Here is a 19,469-nt window from a genome sequence, read left to right as displayed (position 1 = left end):
AGAAACAATATAAAGATATACTTATATGTGCAATGGAATTACCATTTTTACTTATATTAGTTGAGGAAACTAATGTATCCACGTGATAAAGATTTTGCTTTCCAACATAGATAATAATAGAAATATGACAAACGCCTCATTGTATCAATGGAGTATGTATCAGCTTGAGATAAGTTAATAGCTTTACACTTCAAACAAGAGTGGACTTGTCCTACACTTCACTGTGCTGATAAAGAACATATCAAACAGAGTTGAGTTAAATTTTTAGACAATGCTCCTAAGACCTATAAATTAAATATTGACTAGTATAAGTTAGTATAGAAAAATCTCTATAATATGAAAAGTAAAGTACATGTTCAAGCTCTTATTGCCAATTAGGTGAATGTTATGATTCTATTACTATACATGACTCTAACTATTACTAAATGTTTATGGTCAAAATTATTACTATTATGCAAAGTAAATATTATGATTTACAAGTAAATATTGTGATTTACATATAGTTTAAATAAAATTACTACAATGCTTATCATTTTTTTCCTTTAAAATACTATTGTTGCGTGCTAGAAAAATGGCGACGACAGAGCGATAATTTAACATCTTGGCATTGCACGGAGATTCAACACATATAAGTAAAATAAAATCATGGGAGGAGAAACCAAAATCTTTTATATGAAAAACCTGATAAATGAAAAAAATCATTGGGCCTAACCTAGCTAAATAAAAGTGCAAAGATCCATTCTTCACCTAGATTAGGGAATGTGTGATTACAAAATGATGTTGAAATCATAACTACATTAAAATAACCCAATAGACGTAACTGTTAAGGATAATTGAGGCTATAATTGTTATAGCTAACCATAATAGTCGTGGTGAGCCTATAACAATCATAGTTGTCTATAGAAGTTGTAATTGATTATAGAAGTCATACTTGGTCGTTATAACACTCATTGTGGAGCTACCAAGCCATAAGTGGAGGCCACAAAAGCTATAAATTGTTACATAAGTCATAGTTTCAAGATGCAATAATAGTCGTAATATAACATTCAAAACAATAGTTGTTGGTTGTTGACATTGGTTAACGGTCGAAGGAGACCCTTGGAGGTCGGCGACGAGCTCAGGTGACCGACGAAAATTATCGGGATTTTAAGAGTTAAGCTTTAATAAACAACGTACTATTTTTTCTCCTTTCCCTCCTTCAAGTGAAGAAAAAAAGCCTATTTATAACTTTTGAGAGGGATGTTTTAGTAATTTGGCTAATCTTTCAAAATACTCTATTAGACGATCAACATTGAATCCTTAAATCACATATAATTTTGAAGTGAATGAACTTGAGTTCACTAAATTTCTCTCATCGAGACACTTCATTTCAATTAAAACATGCCAAATTTTAAGTTATTTGGTCATCTAATTGATGCACTAAAACTTTAGACTACATGTTAAGTAACTAATTGATTTAGGTTGATTTGAACTCAAATTGGATAACCTTTAGAGTCATTGGGTTATAAACGCTCAGTCTAACTATCAAAATTTGTTGAAATGGGGGTTCGAGTGATTGTGAATCTAAATTTAAAATATTTCTTGCTTAAAATGCTTGAAAATTCATGCATGATGATAAAAAAAATTTGATGTCACATCAACTATAGTTTAAGGTTGTGATATACTCACTATATTATTTGCATTAACTCACCTTAGTTGAGAAAAAAGTTTTATTAAGTCCCTTCGAAGTAAATGGATGAAAGATAAGGTTTTGATTATATCAGGCGCAAAGTAACTAATGTTTCGTAACTTTGATGGCTTTAATGATTTAATTTAAGTGTAAGAAAATGTAGATACTTTCTTTTAGAACATCATTTGCATGCCATATGTTTTATTTCAAGACTTGTATGATTACCATATTGAAAAAAGAAATTGTTGATTTAGTGGTTGGTATTGGAAGTTCTATAAGCAAGAAAGAAAGAAAAAATGATTTTTAAGTGATAATGGTATTTAAATTGTTGGTTAGGCTTCAATCTCCTGTATGATCGCTTGTTGCCCCTCAAAAGCTCTGAGCTCCTAAGCTGAGTCAAAACAAAAACTACAAATCATATTGCATTATTTGATTTCTTCCTATCATGGTGAAAAATGAAGATCAAAAGACTTCTGTCTTCTTATCTAATTTAAAAGGTGTAGAATAAAGAATTTATCTATGGTAAATAACATTTCAAAAGAGTTTAAGAATTAAACCATAGCTGCAAAGAATGAAGAGAGCTCGTGAAGTAGAAGACTCTAGGAGATGAAAAACTATCATTAGTAATATGAGTGGAGGCTCATCTTCGAAAAGAGAACGATTTCAAATATTAATAGTAAAAAATCTAAAAACAATCCATTGTGCCCTTCTTATGACAACTACACAAGTACCTATCATATGGCTAAGAGCAGATGTTTCCGATATCCTAGATCCAATTATATTGTTAACGATTGACCTCAAAACAATCAAGGAGAAAGCAGCTATTGACTGTAGCCACTAAAAAGAATAATGAAGAAAGAAAATGAGAAAATAGAGACGCAATATCAATGCTAGAATAAGAAAAAAGTAAAAATGATGGTTGGGTGGAGCAACGTCTATAAATATAGAAGTAACATGGAAGTAAGAGAGGAGTGGCAACATTGGCAAGGCTAGAAAAAAGAAAGAGACATGTGTTACTTCAAAGAAGCCAAGGGACGTGGCATTGTCAGTGGCTAGAAAGAAAAAATAATGTGATTTTAGAGATTGAACGATTCAAAGCATTACATGAACAAAAGAAAAAAAAATTGCGCAAACAAAAGAATAAAAAATTTATGAATTAATCATAACAAGAGTACATTTTAACATGATTTTAAGCGGTTCATTAAATCAATTCATAAAAGGTGTTCAGGTTTCCAAGCCAGGTTGAGCCCTTTGAAAATTTCAATTTTTAATGGTATGTTATAAAGCTTCCAAATCAAAAGATCATATTTGCCACTAAGTGAAGTGGAGCTCCCCACTTCTAAGATGAGTTATGAAATAAACTTCTACGAAAGTGGATGGATTGTTTATCGAGAATAAAAGCTTTTGACTACTATATCTAACAAATAACAAATTTTTTGTAGCATAATTTATCATACCATAATCACAATTAGTTTTATCCCAACTATTTGGAACAAGCAATATTAATCGCTTTCATTTTCATGCATTCATGTTATGTGTTGCAAACGATCTATCTAACACATTTTTTGTTCAACTAGTATCCATATTATTATGAGGCAATTACATACATAGCACTTGAAACATTGCTATTTACAAAACTAGCATCATCTTTTAACCATTTTTTGAATTCTCACTCAAATTTCAAAAATTACAAAAGAATTCCAACCCATATTTTTCATTTCTATCAAATTTCCAAAGGTTTGATAAAAGCATGCATAAATGCATCGGTTTGGAAGTTCAAAAAAACCACATGGATGCTAGTTTTGTAAATAGCAATTTTTTGAGTGTTATGTGATTATCCCTATTATATTTGGTCTACTTTGATTACTTAAATATTTACATCTTATTTTTATCAACTTGCCTTATTGTACATGCTGTATTCTTTAGTGTACCTGCCTAACAACCGAAATTCATATTAAGCTGTCTTAACTTTCATAGGTGCGTTTCCTACTATTACTTTAATATATTTTATTCTCAATTGATCCAACTTATTATATTGGCTATACTCAACCTAACAACAACGTTTTGAAAACCAAAAAAGACATTGACCAGAAAGGAGATGCTGGAGGTTCAACAGTTCAAGTGGGGATGAATTAGACGGTCCAACAAATATTATAATTATTTTAATGATAAAATAATAATAAATTAATGATATTTTCATCATAGCTTGTAAGATCAATCACCTCTCCCTACGAAGTTCGTCATCATTATTTGACAACAAATCTCATGTTAATCTTTAAACATCATAATAATGAACATTTTTAAAATGCTTATTATTATTATGTAGTCACTCTAAAATAATAAATATTAAGAAAAAACATTATATATAAAAATTTACATATGGATATTTATTATGCATCATATTATAAAACAATTTTAAGAATTGACTAATACAAATATCATGAAATTACTTAAAAGAGATGGTCTTATAAAAGTAAAGTAATTTTAGTATTAAGATTAGATGCTCCTGACATGCTCAACATAAAAAAAAAACCATGAACATTAGATCTTTGAATTACTTGCTTCCTAAATAAGAAAATTAAATACCTAACAAACATTATAAGATTCTTTCAACTGATTTTCTTACAAGCTTTTGTTCTTTCATAAATAACTATATCTCAATAAATTCTTTAGTTAAATAAAAGTTTCAAAATTACAACTCAAAATTAAATCAACAAACTCAAATAACCTTCTATCAAAAAAGGAATCTTCCTCCTTTAAGCACTCAACGTACCACACAAAATCAAACTCCATATATAAAGAAAACCACAAAATCAAATTTCCCACCTAAACACTTGGATTATTCCCTTTTCCTTCACCCTTCACCAAAGTTGTTAAGAATGCTATACATCACTTCGTAGGGAAATTCAATCACCCCATCAGCCAAACTGCTGAAGAGCACGTTTCCTACATGCATTTAACTAAACAAAGCCTTAGTTTTGATCAACTGTTTTTTTGATAAAATTTTACATAATTATGCAATATAAAGTTAAACTGTAAATTTGCAAGAACCTAATTTCCCTTCCACAAGAAATTGAATATTTGGTCTAGAATTTAAAAAAAAAACAAACATTAAACTTCACAAACTATTACTTAAAATTATAATTGTTGAAAATACGTAGCAATACAATCAATTTTAACATTTAGAGATGCAAATTATGTTATGAAGGGGCCATTTGGGATTCTTTTTATTTTATTTTATTTTATTTTTTATGTTTTGATATTAAATAAAATAAAGCATGTTTGACATGTTAAAAATATATTTATATTTTTGTTATATATTGAATAAATAAATTTGGGTTGATGATGCAATAGCCATCAGAGACGCAGCGGTGCCAATGAAGAAACAATGACAGCAACATATTGGTGCTTGACAACTTGAGGTGGCAAGCAATGGTAGTAAGCAGCAACGCTTAGCGATAGTTAGCGGTGGTTGAAGGCTAGCAAATATGACAAATTGTTTTTAAAAATATTAAAAACATCTAAAAGTTACTTTTTATGCTTTATATACATATACACATATATACATATGTATATAAACGTATACATATATATGCATACATACATACATGTATACACACACACGCGCGCGCATATCTGTGTGTGTCTGTGTGTCTTTGTGTCTGTGTGTCATTTTAAATTAAGATGCAAACATTTTATATATCATTTTAAATTAATAAAATATGAAAGAAGTTTATGAAGTGCATGTTTTACTTTGCATTCGCACTTTCTAAAATACTGAATCAACATCAAAGCCTTAGTGAAGGCTTTCATCTAATACACCACACACGTATAAAAGAACTGTCATGTAAAGCTCAAATGTATAGTACCAATCAACAGAAATAATAATAATATTATACCGCATGCAAAACAATACAAAATAACATACTTGCCTCGGACAAAATTTTCTCTCTTTGACGGACACGCTCCACGTCCTTTTCTTGCTGCGCATTCAGAGCTTTGAGCTGATTCAACGTGTCCTTATTTCTGGCAACACTCTATAACACAAAAGTAAAGGAGAATAGCAAAAGTTTTGATTAGATTTTTCCCAAGAAGATTACCTCAGATATTCACAGGTTGTAGATGCTCATGCTAAAGAGTAGGATAATTGTACTCAAAACATAAACTTTAGAATTGCATGACTGTCCATAACGTCTAAATACATACCACTTCAAGATCCTTCAATTCTCTCCTTTTCTCAATAAGTCCCTGATGTTGCACTGGTAATTGAGGGTCACCAACAGCCTTCTCAGTTTCTTGTAGAAGTTGTACAGGAGTTAACTTAGCAAACTCGCATACTCGATCTTGAGGTAAGAACTGGGTAAGATTCAAATGCATGTCATTAAGAATAGCACACAAACTCAAAGAACAACAATAGGGTCAATCATACACCAATTTATAAAGGATCAAGAAAGTAAGAAAAAAAAGAAATAAAAAAGGATCAAGAAAGCAGCAAAAACAAAGATATCAAAATGGCTAAGATTAATCACAAGGTAAATAATTTCCCAAGAGACTTCATATTTTCCCATTCCCCTCTCCCAAAACCTCATTCCCGCAAGGTCTCCACTCGGTTTCTGTAGCAGAGCGTGATCAGACGCAAATGACAAAAACCGTAACTCTCGATTGAGAGTTATCGGAGGAAATCTGTAAAAAGAATCCCCATTTCCATGCAATTTGAAACCTTCGTTTTCTTTCCTACAATCTTTTTCTGTCTTTCGTTGTAAACGGAAGCATGCTTGCATCCCGATTGCAGTAGCTGGAGGAGAAAAAATCTAGAACTATATCCGAGGTACGGCTAACAACGAGAAATCTATAGGAGAAAAGGAGGAAGAAGAGGAAGGGAAAATAGAAAAGAAAAACAGAAGGAATAAAAGAAAAGGAAAAAGGATTTAAGGAGAATTTGTGGTTGAGGAAAAAAAATGCATATCAACGCCAACAACCTAATTATTTATCTTTTCATTAATTGTATGCCACGAACATTACAGCATGCATGAGAACCTTCTATTGGGTTTAAAGAAGGCTTAAAGAAGTTTGGATTAAATTGGATGTTTGTTTTTGTTGAAGACTGGTTCCGATCGTTGGCTAAGTTAAGAATCAAAATAGAAACTTTATGCGGAGAAATCCCATCAAGGTGGGAAATAAGTAAAGTGCATTTGGGTTAAATCAAGATCTTAGTTAAAAAATTCATGAAAGTTCTTCTAAGGAAAGTGTCATTTCAAGAAATTTACTCTAGTGGGTGAACTCGAGGCGAGCTTAACAAAACTTGTCAGAGTTGCTCCATCAATTCATGAGAAATAATCATGTGTTAAGTTAAGAAGAATATCATCTATAGGCTTACAATATGATTTATAAATAGACAACTTTATTTAGAAAGTTCATCATATTGAAGAATGTTTGCACATGTTGCATGAATTCAAACTTGAGCTGTCACTAACGATATTCATGATTTTATTGTTTTTATTGATCTAGTGAGTATGTTTAATAAATCATTACTATTGCACATGCAAATGATACAAGATTTGTAAATGATACAAGATTTGTAAATGATGAATGATTTTTAAGGGAATTATGTTTAAAAGAATGTCACATGTGTTGTGATATATAAACTATTACATGAATGACCTACAGGTACGAATGACAGAGAGCGATGGGATCATGAAAGTAACTGTTGTTATCAACAAGGCTACTGGTAACTGCTATATTGTGGGGGGCTCAACATTTATAAATAGTTATTTTAGCCAACGGACTAAGTGACGATCCAATGATATGAAATGAAATAAATGTAATCAAATTTTATGTAATTATAAGAGACATTCGTAAGATAACAATTATTGATTATGAAATTACTATGGATATTCTGATGACTGCACATGAATAAATGAAATATATATTTGTTACAATTATTATTTTTTGTTGCATTTCATGCCCCTTTTACGTTAAATGTCTCATATAATAAAAGCATCTTTATATTATGTTGTTGACATATATATGAGCCATGATTGAACAAGCACAGTGCTTTCTTTCTGTTTATAAAATTTTACTTTAGTCTTATTATTTATGTGAGCTTTTAGCTCACTCTAATATGTTATTGATTTTTAAAATGGGATAATGAGCATTAGGGTGATTAGCCAGGTGTGATTTTAAATCATTACTTGCAAGTATTCGTATATTATTGTAAATGTATGTAATATAAGAGTTGCATATGATGAACGATTGTTGTAGGAATTATGTTTAAAAAAATGAATCAAATGTTGTGACAAGTATACTATTACATGAATGGTCTGCTGGTACAAATGATAGAAAATGATGAGATTCTCGACTTCTAATATCTAAGCAGAATGGAATCGTTCGTATCAAGGGGCTTAGGGGCACAACCAGCCATTCCTTTCAAGTGGGCACTTTTTTATATAAATAAATTAATTTAAAAAAAAAATAAAATAAATAACATGTCATTTAAACTCAAGAACAAGCTCGTTAAGATGTTCAATTAAAGCTCCACATTGACTTAAATAAAATGCAAAATAGTTATAATTAAAAGGTTTAAATTAGTAAATGAACATACAAAAAAAACAACATATAATATATGTTTATTATTTATGAGGATTTACATACATACCACTCAATTCCAATGTATTTACATATTAACACCTAAACTTCAATTTTAATATATATGTTACCTTATCTATGCATGGAAAGTGTATTTCACATTTTTTTTAAATTAAAATAGTGGAATTTTTTATGTGATATGAAAAATTTGGGTGGTATAAAATAAAAAATAGAGTTTACGTGTTAGATTTTTTTCTTTTCTTTTCTTTTCTCAAAAGAATGAACATAGACTATTAAACGAGCCTGCCGAACAACCTCATGTGCCTAAAAATTTCATTCCGCACAAAGGCGGGATCGAGCTCGTGACCTCAGGAGTCTTCCAAACTCTGCCAACCAAAGAGTCATGGTAGGCGGCACAGAGTTTAGGAGTTATATATTTAAATACATATGCATGTAAATGTCCCTATTAAACTATAGAAAGAATTACATACATACCACTCAATTCTTAATGTATTTACATATACATAATACCTAAACATCAATTTTTACATGCATCCCACATTCCTAATCTAAAAGTTAAATGCTGATATTTTTTATGTGATATGAAAGATTTGGTAGGTATAAATGTAAAAAGTAAAGTTTAGATGCTAGATATCTAAATACATAAGAATTTGGTGGTTTGTATGTAAATGACCCTAAACTTTAATGTGAAGCTTTCACGTCAAAAGCCAAAAAATTTTCTGCACTCTATAGTCCTACAAAGAAAGAAAAATAAGCATTATTGTTCTGTAAATAGAATAGCATAGATGCCTAATCCATTATATAGAGTTTCATGTGGGCTTCAAATTTCAGAAGGTGTGAATATTTTTCAGAGAACATTTTCAGCTTGGCTTGATAAACCTACTAGGCAATGGGCTACATGTAGATTTTGCATCCACTAAGTGGAGTTTGAAAAGTAGTTTGTAATGGGGGCAAAATAAAAAAATTCCTCTTCTATTATAAAAATTGAAATGTGAGGGGGGAGCGGTAATTGGTCCGCACTTGATTATTGATAAATAATATGTTGAGAAGGGCCCAACATTTATCGATAGTTATTTTAACCGACAGGTTGAATGGCAATTCAATGACATGAAATGAAAATGAAGGTAGTCAAAGCCTATATCATAAGAGACGTTTTTAAGACAAAAATTATTAAGTATGATGTTATCATGAATATTCCTATGTCTGAACTGAAGCAAATGAAATATATATTTATTGCAGTTGCTATTGTTTACTCCATTTCATGCCTATTTTATCTTTAATGTCTCACATGATTCACTCATGTTTTTATTATGTGTTGTTGACATGTATACGAGTCACAATTGAGCATGTGTGTCACTTTCTTTATGTATATTAAATCTTATTTTAGCATTGATTATTTCGCTGAATTTGCAGCTCACTCTTATATGTTATTGATTTTCAGAAAGGTATAAGGAGCACTAGGCGATTAGTAAGTTTTGATTTTATACATTTTTTAGATTATAAAGTTCTGGAAGGTATACACATTGTTTGGTACATATTCTTAAATGTTGGATTTTTCGCAGCTCTCAAAATTTTCAGTGACATTATCATACATGCTTCCTAATAATTGAGAATGTTAATAAATTATGAATTAAATTGGATTATAAATTTTTGCGATGATTGAGTTAGACTAATTTGTTACCCACTGAGTTTTTATTTACCAAAGTCAAAGCAAGAATGGTGGGAATTGTGTTTGACTGAGTCGTCCATCGCTGTCTCACCACAGTTAACCTTAAGGGGAGGGATAAACTATGGTGCGACAGAAAGTTGTACGAGAATAATGATGGAAGCATATTTGAATTTATAAAAAAAAATGAGATTTAAAAAATGAATTGATTTCTGTAGAGCTATAGGTTGACTAGATTTAGGGTAGGTAGCTCATTTGACTTGGGGTACAAAATATATATGGCATAATTATTATATGATAAATTGCATTGAATAATAAATTATGCAAAAACATGTAAATATGGCTAAGCGATATCAGAAAGAATTGAGGGCAGCCATCTAGAACAACTAGGCCAATTGTAGAACAATAATTACAAGCTGAAAAAAACTTGTATAGAAGTGATATTCATAATAGGGCAAATAAAGATGCTAGAGCTATTAGAGCTATTGAGTTATAAGACATTGTTTAGATGATATCTCATGTGGTTAACAGAATGACTGTTATTGAAAGATCTTCTACAAACACAGAGCTCAGAGGAAAATATGGTGTTGACGTTGATCGGCATTTGAAAAATTTTTCAAACATTCAAACCACCAGCATTTAAAGGTTTCAGTGACCCTATAGCTTCTAAACATTGATTATTGAAGATCGGAAAGATTTTGAATGACATGCTTTGTCTGGAGAATAACAAAATAATTGCTAGCCACTTTCGTCTTAGGACGTAAGGAAAAGAGGTGATGGCACGTAAAGTATAGAGAAAATTTTCAGCTAACACCTCTTCTATATATTCAATTGGACGAATTTATTAGAGTTATCAAGGATTGTTCATTCCACCTTCAGCCAGATTAGCACTAAAAGATAAATTTTTCAATTTAACTTGGGAGTCCAAAATAGTTATGCAATACGAAGCCAAATTTACTTCTCTTTCTTAATATTCGCCATATTATGTCAGCACTCAGAAGAAAATTTATCATTTATTTTAGGATGAACTCTGAGATCAATTGAGATTCTCTTTGGCTTAATTTTAAATCATTGATTTCTCGATGCTAATTGAAAGGGACAAGAGAATTAAAAATAAGCTAAACCTCTCCAATCAGTGGTGACAACCCCGAGCAAACAAACGAAAATATTTTGACAAGAGAGAATAACCTTAAAGCAAAAAAATTAAATTGGAGTACAAACAGAAGCAGATCCAGTCAAAAAACCCAATTTGTGAGAAGTGTGGAAAAATATACTTTCGGTAGTGCTTGTTTGTTCCAGGAAAATAATACAGATGTGGACAAACGGGGCATCCTCAGCTGGATTGTCCGCTAGAAAAAAGATATATAATAGACCACAGATATTTCAACAATAGGAACAACCGCAAAAACTATTTGAAGGGTCGGTCAAGACTCCATTTTTGGGAAGTCTTCAACTCAAACAAGAGGGGAGACTTCAGAGCACCAAAATGAGCAACCAACAAAGGCTAGAGTTATTGCAATTACCCCTCTAGAAGCTAAAGAATCTGAAGAGGAGTTTAAAGGTACGCTTTGGATTCTAGATCAACATAACAGTTATATTTGGCTCTCGAGTGAATCGCATTTTTTTATTTCTGAAGAATTTTCTATCAGTCTGTCTCCTGGATTATGTGTTATGATGCACTCGAGAGATGATTTCTATGTAAGAAAGGTTTTGTGGATGTTAATATCTCTAATAGGAAGCAACTAGCAGAATAATCATCGTATCAACTCAAACTTTTGAGGTTATATTATAAATTGAATGGCTAATAAACGACTGAATGTTGGAAAAGGATGGTGAAATTTAATTTGCTTCACGAAAAACAGTTTTGTTTTTCCTATGATGCGCTCTTTTCTTTGATTAGTTCAGAGAAAGTTGAAAAGTGTATGTGAAGCGGCGAACTAGTCTCTTCAGCAAAATTAGAAGTATTAAATAAAGATGAGCATGAATTAAAGAACATCTCAGTGGCTGCAGAATTTCCTGATCTATTTGTTGAGGAATTGCCAAGGCTACCACCAAAAAAGAAGTTGTGTCGCCGGTGACATCTGCAATTTTTAAAACTCGCTATAGAGTGGCTCCAAAGAAATTGCATAAAATGATAAATAAGGATTTTATCAGGCCAAACAACTCACCTTGAAATGCTCCCATATAGCTTATCAAGAAGAGAGACGAATATATCAGATTATACAATGATTATAGAGAGATGAACAAGGTGACAATCAAGAACAAATATCTATTATCCAAAATAAATGATTTATTTGATTAGTTAGATGAGGCTACTGTATTTTTCAGGATTGATCTGAGATCAGAATATTACCAGGTGAGAGTCAAAGAGACAAACATAACCAAGGCAGCTTTTGAGACTATATAATCATTATGAATTCTTAGTTATGTCTTCTGTCTTAATAAATATCCCTGTAATTGTTATGGATCCGATGAATCGAATATTCAAGCATTATGTGGTCAGTTTGTTATTTTTTTATTGATGATATTTTGATATACTCAAAAACAAATAACAATGCAAAGCATATGAGAATAGTAATGCAGTTGTTGAGGCAGAATCAATTATTTGCAAAATTGTCAAAATGTGTATTTAGATTGAGTATTACATTCTTGGGGCAAATCATTAGTAGGCAAGGACTTTTCGTAGATCCCTAGAAGGTGAAAGCAATCGTAGAATGACCAACACCTAAGAATGTTATAGAGGTACGCAGTTTTCTTGATTTGGTCGGATATTACAAGAGATTCATTAAAGGATTTTCACAAATAGTTGTGTGATTGTTAAAACTCGTGAGAGAAAATGTCAAGTTTGGGTAGACTAAAGAATACAAGCACAATTTTGCAAGAATTGAAGATGCATTGAACTACTGCACCCATATTAGCAATTCCTTCAGAAAAAAGGGATTCCAGATTTATAGCGACGCGTCATTGAGGAGTTTGGTATGTGTTTTAATACAAAATAGAAGAGTAAAGCCTAAGCACCCAGACAATTAAAACCACATGAAAAAAATTATCCAACACATGATCTAGAGATGGTTGTAGTTTTTACTCTAGAGATTTTGAGACATTACTTGTATGGTGTGAAGTGCGAAGTAATCACAGACCATCAGAGTCTGAAAAATATTTTCACACAGAAAGAACTGAAGTTGCTATAGAGAAGATGGCTAGAGATTATTAAAGAATATGTTTGAATATACAACATCGTCCTGGTCGAGCAAATATAGTGTTAATGTTTTGAGGTGTAAATCTACAAGTAATGCAAGTTGAATTATTACTCAGGAGTTAGAATAGATTAAAGAAAGTAATGTCATGCAGTTGGATCAGAAGACAGATATTGGGTTTTTATATAAGTTGACTGTGCAACTAAATTTAATTGAGAAAATAAAGGCAATCTAAAAAGTTGGTAATGAATATCATAAATTCATTGAACAACTTCAATTAGAAAAGAGGCCAGATATGACTTTAGATGAAGCTAGTGTTATCAAAAACAAGCTGAAGTTTTGGGTACCTACAAATCGAGATTGGAGACGAGATCTTACGTGAAGCATATCATTCAGAGAATACAATTAATCCGGGCAGCCAAAAAAATGTATAAAGATTTGAAACTGATTTCTAGTGGTCATGTATGAAAAAAGATATTGTTGAATATGTGTCAAAATGTAAAACCTATCAAAGCATTAAGTATGAATATCATAGACATAGTAAATTACTATAACCATTGTCTATACTTGAGTGAAAATGAGAAAAATTGCGATGGACTTTGTGATGGCATTTTCTATATCTAGGCAAAGTCATGATAACATTTAGGTGATTATTGACAGGTTAGCAAAGTTCGCTCATTTCTTGCCAATTAAGCAAACAGACTCAGTTGGAAAAGTTGGCCAAATTATATGTTAAGGAAATTAATAGGCTTCAAGGTGTTTCAAAGATTGTAATCTCTGACAGAGATGGAAGATTCACATCCAGGTTGTCGAAAAGTATTCAAGGAGGTTTGGGTATACATTTACATTATACCACAGCATTCCAACCACAAATCGATGCACAATTGTAAGGGTTTATTTAGGAATTAGGAAATTTGAGGAGGCAATGTTACTTTACTTTGGAAGCTGTTGGGAAGATCATTTTCGATGATCAAGTTCGTCTACAGTAATACCTATCAATTCAGTACTAAAATGGTTCCATATGAAGTATTGTATGACGGAAAATGCAGAACTCCATTGAGTTAGGTTAAGATTGGCGAAAGTCAATTGTTAAGTCCTGAATTGGTGGATGAAGCTACCTAGAAAAAATAAAAAGACATGCAACAGAAATTTCTCTTTCTACTCAAGTAAATATTCAAATATTTCAAGGACGGCATTTTTTATAGAAGTGAGTATTGTAATACCCAATTTTCACCAAATGAAGTAAAAGTTAATCAATTTTAAAACATATCCCATTTTTCACATCCCAAAATACACTCAAAAGTATTTTTATAAAATTCTACACTTGTCAATGATCAATTTGATTTTTAACACTATGTATAATCATAAATGTATTGAGAGGTATAAACAAATTTAAAAAGCTTACTTACTTAGTTGTAATTAATCTAAAACACTTTTAAGACACATGTTACCGTAGCCAGTCCAATTTCCACGACATGCATCCACGGAAAGGGTTTCGAATGCTGAGATTAATCGTAATGTAAATAAATTGCTTAAGTTTTCGTATTTTCCCATTGCCCTCTTCTGAATCCTTCTTCCAAAAAGGTCTGCACTCAGGTTATGTAGGAGGGCCCAACAGGTGCAAACTGTAGAAATCGTGACTCTTGATCTATATTTTTGGGAGGAAACCTGTAAGCATAATCCTCACGTAATTTGAAACATTCCTTTCTTTGCATACAATTTGCTTCTGGCATTTGTCGAAGCATGTTCACATCATAGCTACTATAGCTGAAGGCAGTAGGAACTGGGAACTATATCTCACGTAAGGTTGATAACGGGAAATCTATGGGAGAAAGGGAAAAAAAGGGGATAATGGAGAAGGAATAGAGAAGGAGAAACTATTTAAGGAGAATTTGTGGTTGAGGTAAGAAAATGCATATCAACCCTAAAAGCCTAATTATTTCTTTTATCGCATTTTTCTTTTATTTTTTTCATTAACTGTTTGTCATGAGCACTACAACAAGTATGATAGCCATTTTTGGGTTTAGAGAAGGCTTGAGGAAGTTTGGTTTTAGTTGGATGTTTGTTTTTTAAAGGTTGATTCCAATTGTTGGCTAAGTTAAAAAAGAAATATAAACTTGGTATGGGGAAATCATATTGAGGTGAGAAATAGCAAAGTGTATTTGGGTTAAATTAAAATCTCAGTTAAGAATTTCATGAAAAGTGTAAGGAAAGTATGATTTCTAGTGGTTTACTCTAGGCGCCGAGCTCGAAGCGAGCTTGAGGAAACTATTTGTAAGGCTACTCCGTCAATTGAGGTAAAATAATCATATGTTAACTTAAGAAGAATGTTATTTTATTGGATTACTACGTAATTTAGTGATATGTCTTTATTTAAAAATTTCATCATATTTTGAATGCATGCATGTTACATGAATACAGACTTGAGTTGACATTAATGATATTTATGATTTTACTATTTTTATTAATCTAGTGAGACTTTATATTAAACCATTACTCACAGGTATTCGTATATTATTTATATATATATATATGATATAAGATTCATATATGATGAATGATTGTTATGGGAATTATGTTTAAAAGAATGTCACAACTATTATGATTGGTAGACTATTACATGAATGAGCTGCAGCTACGAAAGACGTGGAACGATGAGATGTTTTACTCCTGATATTTAAGTTGAGACTAAACTGTTGGTATTAGGGAGGCTATTGATAACTGCTATGTTTGGAGGGGCCCAACTTTTGTCAATAGTTTTTTTAGCCGATGGGCTGGGTGGCAATCCAATGCCATGAAATGAAATAAATGTAGTTAAGGTCTATACAATTATAAGTGACATTCATAAGGCCTCAGTTATTGATTATGGAATTATTATGGATATTTTATTATTGCATAGGAATGAATGAAATATATGTTTATTGTTGTTTTTATTTGTTTATTGCATGTCATGCCCCTTTTACCTTAAATATCTTACATGATTAAAAACATATTTATATTACTTGTTGCTAACATGAATATGAGCCACAATTGAACATACTAAAAAATCTTACTTTAACTTTGATTATTTCGCTGAACTTGTAGCTCACTGATATACGTTCTTGATTTCATGAAGGGATAAGTGGTACACGTGTGATTAGTTGGGTGTAATTTTGTGCAATTTTTGGATTGTATAATTTTGGAAGTTGTACATATTTTTCAGTACGTATTTTTGTATGTTGAATTTTTATTAGTTTTGTATATATTTAGCAATATTATTATGCACGCTTCTAAGTAATTGAGGATGTTAATAAACTATGAATTGTATTGAATTATGAATTTTTGTGGTCATTGAATTCAGCTAATTCGTTACTTATAAAGTCTTGATTTTGCAACACTGAGCTAGTGTGGTGGGGATTGTGTCCTGACTAAGTCGTCCACCTCTATCACACCACAATTAACTCTAAGGGAGGGTAAGGTTGGGTGTGACACATGTACAAGACACAGCAGAATAGCCAAATGTGTATGATAGTTGAAAGTCAAAATCATCACCAAGCAGTAAATCTTATAACAAACTAAAAGAGATTAACTTTATGTTTTACTTGGACCTTTAACACCAGCTTTAGACATCAGTTAGACCATCCTCTAATAATACAATCTTCTGTGCGCCAACATCCACAAAAATCATTAGCCATTTTGGCGCCAATTCTATCGCATCTCCTTTGTAGTGCTTTCTCATCACCTAGAAGCAAACATTGATGAAATATAATTTCTACAATATTCAAGGCATAAAAAACATTTCTTATAATCACATTAATTAATAATACTAATTTTGCTGCAAAACTATCAATTATTCTTATTTGTGATGTTTCAACTTACCTTTTAGATCAATCTTTATTCCAAACCACTCATATACAGGCATTAGTTCACTAGATAACAAACCTTTTATTTCTGAACCTATCAGATTACAATATTTAGATGATTAATTTTAAATTTCTGAATTACATTCCTTTTACCGTCCCCCAGAATATCTTGCCTAACAGTGACCTTATGCAGTCGGATTGCAAATAGTGTTGCTAAGAATAAGCCTCTCGGAAGAAAAGTTCAACTACCAACTAGTGTAAATTTACCAAAACAAAGCTAAAAATCAATTTCATTGTGTAAGTGCTAGGCGTCCCCTGGAAGCGATGCGCTGTATAGCTTGAATACAGTGAAAGGTGTGCAAGGGCCGCTACACCAGCGTCCGGATTTAATGTCAAATAAGCAAGGGTTCCCACATTACGAACGAATGCGGGTAAAGAAGTTAGTTCGTGAAACTAATGAAACTAATACTAGGATTGGATGTTGGAATATAGGTACTCTCAATGGTAAATTAATGGAATTAGTTGATATTATGATTCATAAAGAAATTAATATATTATGTATTCAAGAAACTAAATGGGTTGGAAAAAAGGCTAAGGAGATTGATAATATAGATTTTAAAGAATGGCATTCTAGTAAGAGTCGCACTAGAAATTGTGTAGGTGTAATTATTGATAAGAGTTAGAAAGATAATGTTATAAAAATTAATAGAGTTGGTGATAGAATTATAGCCCTTAAGATTATCATTGATACTAAGATTTTTAATATTATAAGTGTTTATGCTCCTCAAGTAGGTTTAGATACAGGGTCTAAAGATAAATTTTGGAATGACTTAGAAGACTTAATACAAATAATACCTCTTGAAAGAAGAATTTTTATTGGTGGAGATTTAAATGGACATGTCGGTAGAGTGGTAGAAGACTTCAGATATACTCATGGTGGCTATGATTTTGGAGTAACTAAAGAAGGTTGAGCTTAGATTTCTCTTTAACGTATGATTTTGTTATTACTAATACTTTATTCAAGAAAAGAAATGAGCATTTTATTACTTATAAGAGTGAACCTAATAAAACACAAATTGATTAATTTCTTATGAGAAGAAGAAATCGTCGAGATTGTAAAGATTGTAAGGTCATTCCAAGTGAGAATTTAAGTACACAACATCGTTTATTAGTTCTAGATTTTAAGATAAAAGTTGTCAAATAAAGAATACTAGGACTCGTCATCGTAGAATTAGATCGGAGTACCTAAAAGACACAAATAAAACTATTTTTATGAGTAAAATTCAAGATTTCAAAATTTAGGATGTTCATGAAGAATCAAATGCTATGTGGGAAAAAGTAATAAACATTATTAAGCAAGTAGCAAAAGATGTGCTGGGAAAATCAAAAGAAAAAAATTTTTATAAATCCTATAAATAAAGAAAATGTTGTAATAATAGTTGGTGGTGGAATAATAATGTTCATGAAAAGATAAAATATAAAAAGTTATATTATAAAAATTGGTTTAAATGTAAAAGCTTAAAGAACTGGGAAAAATACCAAATGACGCGCAGGGAATCTAGAAGAACAACCTGTGACGCTAAAAATTTTGCTTTTAATGATCTTTATAATAGATTAGATACTAAGGATGGTGAAAATATATGTATAAACTAGCCAAACAAAGAGAAAAGAAAATTAAAGATTTAACTCAAGTAAAGTGTATTAAAGATGAAAATCAAAAAGTGTTTTTCTTAAAAAAATATATTCAACATAGGTGTGGGTGAGTTATTTTGATAAACTTTTTAATGATGTTTCTGAAAATACGATCGAACTTAGTGATTTTAATATCGTGAATAATAATAAAATGTTTCATTTTTACCATCTCATTAGTAAAAAGGAAGTTGAGAAAACTTTAAAAAAAACCAAGGGTGAAAAGTCTGTAGGACCTGATGATATCCCAATTGAAGTGTGGAAATATTTAGGAGATTTGGGAGTTTCTTGGCTTACTAAACTCTTTAATCTTATTTTAAAAACTAAAAAGATGTCTGAGGAGTGGAGGAAGAGTATTTTGGTTCCCATTTTTAAGAGTAAAGGGGATGCACAAGAGTGTGCAAATTATCGAGGAATTAAGTTCATGTGTCATACTTTAAAATTATGGGAGAAGGTAATTGAACATAGTTTAAGACGCATTACAAAGATTTCTCATAATCAATTTGGATTCATGTAAGGTAGGTCTACTATGGAAGCTATATATTTATTAAGAGGTTTGATGGAGAAGTTCAGAGATAATAAGGAGAATCTACATTTGATTTTTATGGATTTAGAAAAAGCTTACGATAAGGTTCCAAGAGATATCCTTTGGAGAGTTCTTAAAAAGAAAGGTGTTGATATGACTTATATTCAAGCCATTAAAGATATGTACACTAGAGTTGTTACTTGTGTTCAAATTGAAGGAGGATTGACCAAATATTTTCCTATTTCTGTTGGTACATCAGGGATCGGCTTTAAGT

At 31.3% G+C, this 19,469-nt stretch overlaps 1 protein-coding gene across 2 annotated transcripts in view; it reads right to left on the bottom strand.

Annotated features, from left to right (window-relative positions):
• Positions 1-19,469, bottom strand: part of LOC110018083 (structural maintenance of chromosomes protein 5) — a 111,993-nt gene that overhangs the window by 76,910 nt on the left and 15,614 nt on the right. Inside the window, exons 4-5 of one of the 2 annotated variants that reach the window (XM_020715308.1) lie at positions 5,876-6,025; positions 5,602-5,706 (exon numbers count right to left, since the gene is read on the bottom strand). In XM_020715308.1, the coding sequence (XP_020570967.1) occupies positions 5,602-5,706; positions 5,876-6,025 (255 nt within the window). Of the gene's footprint in view, positions 1-5,597; positions 5,707-5,875; positions 6,026-19,469 lie in introns of those variants that run through there. The other variant, XM_020715309.1, reaches the window with a different exon arrangement.

This window comes from Phalaenopsis equestris, unplaced genomic scaffold, assembly GCF_001263595.1.
Source record: "Phalaenopsis equestris unplaced genomic scaffold, ASM126359v1 Scaffold000002, whole genome shotgun sequence".
In the NCBI taxonomy this organism is placed as follows: Eukaryota; Viridiplantae; Streptophyta; class Magnoliopsida; order Asparagales; family Orchidaceae; genus Phalaenopsis; species Phalaenopsis equestris.
This window is presented reverse-complemented; position numbering and strand designations above follow the sequence as displayed.